This window comes from Alexandromys fortis, unplaced genomic scaffold (assembly GCF_014885135.2).
Source record: "Alexandromys fortis isolate MF-2015 unplaced genomic scaffold, M_Fortis_MF-2015_v1.1 scaffold_63, whole genome shotgun sequence".
Lineage (NCBI taxonomy): Eukaryota > Metazoa > Chordata > Mammalia > Rodentia > Cricetidae > Alexandromys > Alexandromys fortis.
The window spans coordinates 4412655-4418654 of record NW_026067953.1 but is presented as its reverse complement, the minus strand read 5'-3'; the positions used below and the strand labels follow the sequence as shown (position 1 = coordinate 4418654).

The following is a 6000-nucleotide window of genomic DNA, read 5'->3' as shown; positions in this document are numbered from 1 at the left end:
TGTGTGTGTGTGTGTGTGTGTGTGTGTGTGTGTGTGTGAGGGCCGTTTCAGTTTACAACTCCATCACTGAGGGAAGTCAGGGAAGGAACCAGAATTCAGTGAAGCAGAGGCCATGGAGGCATGCGTACTAGCTTGTTCCTCCTGGCTTGGTCAGCCTGCTTCTTATACTACTCAGGGCTACTTTGCCCAATTGTGACACGGCCCGCAGTGGGGCAGTCACATTAACGTCAGTCATTAGCCCCACAGGCTTGCCCACAATCTTGTGGTGGCATTTTCTCTTGAGGGTCTTTCTTCCCAAATGACTAGTTTGTTTCAAGATGACAAAACTGGCCAGAGCAATTGATCTCTTGTCAACGGGACACACAAATACATTACTATTCAACTATAGCCTTTAGTGATTATTCCCAAAATCTCATATTAATACCTCAGGGATATGGGAAGTTGACATGAAGTGGGGTGGGTTGGGGGGGCAGTGCAAAGGAACCTGTGGGTCAGCACTTACATCTTGGAGGTAACCAAGCTGTGTAACTGAACTTAAGGCCCACTCAACAGGAGGTAAGTCGCACCTGGTAATGTAAATCTAGCCAACTACCCATGGCCATAGAACCTAGAGGAAGACCTACTACTGCCACTTCCTTAAGCCAGTTGTCTTAGTGAGGCTTTCTATTGCTGTGAAGAGACACCATGACCAACTCTTCTATAGGAAAATATTTAATTAGGGTGGCTCACTGATAGTTCACAGATTCCGTCCATTATCACAGTGGGACATGGCAGTGTGCAGGCAGACATGGTGCTGGAGAAGTAGCAGAGAGTTCGACATCTTGCAGGCAACAAGAAGTGGTCTGGAACACTGGGTATCTTGAACCCACCCCTACAGATACTTAGCTCCTCCAACAAGGCCATACCTACTCCAATAAAGGCAAACCTCCTAATAGTGTCACCCCCTAGGAACTTACATTCGAACTCCCACACCGGCATCTTTAATGCATCCTCCATGCTCATCCTTACATCCACAGCTAAGTGTAGGCCATCCCTCGTTATATTACCTCATCTTTTAAAACAAAATTTAAAGAGAAACTAAAGAATATTAAAATGTCCTAAAAGGTATAAACATTAGAATGGGTTAAGGCTCCAAAGACAAAAAACTGGATTTAGAGTTAAAGCATAAAAATGGCCTGGCATGCCAAAGGGCAGATCCTCTCAATCCTCCAGCCTCCATATATTATAAGATGCAATGCTTTAAGACCATCCCAGATTATAAACTATTTCCCAATGATGATGAGGCCACTATGTTGGCAAACACGTTCCCCTAAAAAGCAACTTTAGAAGTGGTGGTCAAAGACCCCCAGGTAACCCAGTGGTTCCCACCCTCCGGCATCTGCACCCTTGTGTGCCATCCTCTTACCCCTTAAGTATGCAAGAGACCCATGTCTTGCCTGTTTCTAATCAAGAGCTAAAAAAAGAAGTGCTGGCGAATGACCCATCTTGCTAGCAGTCTCCTCCACCTCACAGACAAGCAGCCAGGCTGTGGCCTGCTTAAGGAGTGTGAATGTGGCAGGGATGGCAAGCAGTCATCTGCCCACCAGCCAGGGAAACCAAATGAAGCCTCAGATCTATGGTGCAAGGAAAAGAATTCTGCCAACTGAGCATGGAAGCAGAATCCCTCAGCCAAGCCTCCCAATGAGATCACAGCCCTAGATTGTAGCTTTTGAGCCCCGGAGTAGAGCACACATCACTCCTGTGTTTCTTAAACCACAGACAATAGGATTAATAATAAATATGTGGTGTTTCAAGATGCTAAATTTATGGTAATTTATTATACAGCATTGAAAATACAGAAATCTTAATATGTAAAAAAGGAAAACAAGAAAAGTAATATTGAGTTACTGGCCACATGGAGTATTTATTAGTGAAGATCCAAAGCTTAGTCTTCAATGCCCATTTCCATGATTTTTAGAGTCGGTAATTGCTTGTCATGATTACTGCCATCTTTGATGCTAGGGAACTGAACAGATGGGGACAGTACTGTGCCAAGACAACATAATTCCCTGGAAGTCTCAACACTTTCAGAGTCACTGTCACCTTCAATGACATCCACAGAGGTGTCCTGGTCTATTAACCTGTCAGAAATACTTGGATTGTTTTCATCCAAGGCTGAGGCCTTAAGATCTGTCTCATCGTTGACCTGTTGAACTATAACATTTTCGGAATCCTTGAATTTACGGACAGGTATTAGGAATTCACCCGGTAAAGAGAACAGCTTGTTTTCATCCTGCGGCATAGATGACAGCATGTCCAGAGCCTCCTGGAACTGCTGACGCTCTTGGTCAATTACTGAATCATCATTACTGGTACCTTCATTTGGTTTTGAAATCAGAGCCTTTTGAAAATCAAGTTGATTCAACATTCTGAAATCGCTCTGCTTTGCTGGCTCTTCCTCAGATATGCAGCCTAAGTCAACCTTCAGGCCATGTAGCAGGTAGCGCATTTTCCCCTAGGATTATGGAAAGGAATATGCAATTATGAGGATCATTATACTAGCTAAGTTAATAAACTAAACCATGTCTGTGTGCAGTGCTGATAGTCTCAGAGGATTAACACTTCCACAGCCCCTGCGCCCCTTCCCCTCACAAAAAGCACCCAGGAGAAAGTACCTATTTTAAATGAGCTCTTTTATGGTCTATGCAATGTTTTACAAAAACATAAAATTCTAAAGAAAGACAAACCTCCTCCAAATGATGTATATTTTGTTTTATATGTCGTTCAAACAGTCGTTCTAAAAACCTACAAATGATCAAGAAAAATATTAACATCTTAAAATCAGATAACCCATTCAATGTAAAATAGGAACATAATATAAAAGCTGACAAAGGCTGGAAAGTGGTTTCCAGATGAATCATTTTCTCTGTGCAACTGGAGACCAATCTTTCCTGTTGTCTACTTCTCTAACCTGTCAGGCAGCCTGCCTTCGGTTACACATCTAAGTTATACAATAGATACCAGTGTATCTGAAGACCTGAGTACTGTTTCTGTTTCTGTGAGTGTTTTAGGTGAGACACAATACTCCCCTCCCTGCAGAGCTCTCTCTCTGTAAGACAGACACCAAAAGCTCCGAGTGCTCCTTCCCCACACCCTTGAGAAAATGCTCTCATAGAGCTGGTTCACCGTGGCTCCTTAAGTATACACTCCATTGATGATAGGTCAATGACCTCCAAGTGAATGCCAGGTATTTATGCTAGACATACAATCTGCCTCTGCCCACCCCTGACACGGTCTGCTATGAGGCTCTAGCTGGCCTGGAACTCTAAGCAGATCGGGCTGACCTGGAACTCAGAGGTCTGCCTCCTTGCTAGGACTAAAGGCCTGTGCCACCAGGCCTGGCTCACAGAAACAATGTTACCTATTTCCCTGTCAAAGCCAGGGTACTAAAGCCCTGCAGAAACTGTGTTACATCTCTAGGATGAGATTCCTTTCCCTAAAGTCAGTCACAAGCCCTTCAGAGAATTTAACTCAGATGTGACTAGCCTCAGGGAATGTATTCTTTCTACACCAGGCCCAGAATCACACTAACCTATCCACAGGTTTCCTGAAAACAACAACTCATTTCCTTGGTCACTCAAGTTACCATGGTTCATACTATTCAGTGAGATGAGCCGGCCCGTAGAATAGGAGGTCTGAATTATTCTGTCATTTTTAAAAGACCAAGAAACTTGTATCCTACTCTTTATAGTTACTGGTCACATTCTGGAATATGTGCACCGTGGCTTTTTCCTGTGCTTATGTAGGTGGGATTAAGTAATACATATTCAGGGTCACGCATGCGCGTGCACACACATGCACTCTCTGATCAACAGATGCACTTCAAGCATCCTTCAGGCTGAGGATACCTATTCTTGCACCTTCTAGTTTCTTTCTCAGGATGGTTCTATGTTTAGTCTTATGAACCAAAGTTAAATCTTAAGAGGAAAATATAAACGTTTAAGGGAAAATGTAAATGCTATGTAAAACTTTTTGGTTTTGTGATTAAAAAAAAAACCATAAAAGTTACCATTTTAGTCATGTAAAATGTGTGCTCCAGTAATGCTCGACATATCTGTTCTACAAAACTCCTATGCAACTCTTAAAATTAACAGTTTGTATGTGAATGTGTGAGCGTGCATGCCTGTGTGTCCTCAAGGTCAAGGGCAGCATCAGTCTCTAACATTCTCTGCCTATTCCTCCAGGCAGAGAAGTGGCAGGGGTTCTTCTGAGCAGAAAACCCAAGTAATCCTCCAGTCTGCCCACGCTCCAACACCCAACAGCCCTGGAGTTATAGCCCTGCATGAGACTCACTTGGTTCATTATGTGGGTGCTGAGATTTGAACTTGGGTTCTCATGGTTGTATAGCAAATGCTTTTAAACACGGAGCCATTTTCCAGCCCCCATTAAACATTTTTTTTTCAAATGAAAAGCGGTATGTCAGTATTGGCAGACACCACTGTCTTTTTATTCCAAATAACAAAGTGTCTTCCTTCATTAAAAAGTAAACCCTGAGAAAGGGCTAGAAATGGCCACTGCAATGCCTGCAGTTGTGTGTAGAGTGCTGTGCAGTCCTATGCTCTGCTACATGAAGTGGAATCTAACGCTCAGTGGCTGTAGACAGAGCAGTGTTGGAGCTGCATTCAGCACACAGCTTCAAAAAGCAACGCAGCAGCTAATCTGGTTTTGCAAACTCTCCATTTCCTATAAGTACACAAAGAACTTTTCTTTTGTCTTTATTAGATCTTACATGTTGTAGTAAAGATGTTGTGGGTGGATAAGAGGGCTCACTAGGTGGAGGTACTCGACAGCAAGCCTGATAATCCAAGTGCAATCTCCGGGACCCACAATCTCCGGGAGAGAGAACTGACTCCCATAGGTTGTCTTTTGACCCTCACAGCATGCTGTGGCGTGTGAATACACACACACACACACATACACACACACACACCCTTTGACAGCCTGCTGTGGCATGTGACCACACACACAGATACACACACATAAATGTAATAAAATTTGAAAGCTTGTTTTTGATTCCCATAAGAGTTTGTGATAGCAAGGTGGAATTACGGAGGTTTTCCAAAATGGCAGCAAAAATTCAATTCATTATACAGTTTGATATAACTAAGATATAATAATACTTAAATGAAAAAATCTATTGGTTTTTGTAGTGTACAGATAAAAGTCTTTATAATTTACAATCAATTATAAAAATATAATTATAAGAAGCAACATAACTTTTTATATCCTAATAACTTAAAAAATCTTACTGTATGAAAAATATTCAATGTACATCTCAACTCCCACACACATTAAAAAAAATCTCTAACCTGTTGGAAAATAAACCAAGTTTCAAAATTTCATCTGTCACATTTTCCATGAAGTCCAGGTAGAGCAGCTCCTCTTCACTGCAGAGGAACACAAGCGCATCAGAACCATCACATGGAGGGGAGGTCACGCAGGAGCACCCACATCACCACTACAGGGACTGCTGCCCACGAGTACAGGAATACTATAAACAAACCTGCTTTCTCATGTTCAAAAAGGAAAACATAGAAGTGAGAAAATTATCACCCAATGGAGTAAAATTTCATCTTTGTGGAACATTCATAACAGCGAAAAGACAAAGAGGGCCACTCAGGGAAGCAGGGCGTGATGCTTATTGGGCCCTGCTCTGCATCTTGTGTTCAAGCTGGGAAATCTGCTGACTAGAAAGATTGCTTTTTTTTTTCTTCAAAATCCTTATAAAAAAGAATTTCTAATAGGCAAATTTATGGATGAAAAAATGTAGTAGTAATTTTTTAATTGGACACATTTCTTACGATATACTACTTCATGTCTAACTTTTAGTACCTATTACAAGAAAGTCAGGATACTACCGTCATTGATTCCAGTTAGCTCAGACTCGGGAATGAATGGAAATGGCAAGTACTTACTCAATTGGAGACTAACTGCGGACGGGTGGTTGTGTAAACCAGCGTG

General features: G+C 42.1%; 1 protein-coding gene across 10 annotated transcripts in view; it reads right to left on the bottom strand.

Moving 5' to 3' along the window:
• Positions 1 to 1778: 1778 nt before the first annotated feature.
• Spata7 (spermatogenesis associated 7) overlaps positions 1779 to 6000 on the bottom strand; it is a 36181-nt gene continuing 31959 nt past the window's right edge. For all 10 annotated transcript variants that reach the window (XM_050151392.1, XM_050151394.1, XM_050151387.1 and 7 more), the window contains 3 exons: positions 5349 to 5426; positions 2727 to 2784; positions 1779 to 2494 (listed from right to left, as the gene is read on the bottom strand). In XM_050151392.1, coding sequence (XP_050007349.1) covers positions 1925 to 2494; positions 2727 to 2784; positions 5349 to 5426 — 706 coding nt within the window. In that variant the 3' untranslated portion in view covers positions 1779 to 1924. The remainder of the gene's footprint in view (positions 2495 to 2726; positions 2785 to 5348; positions 5427 to 6000) is intronic.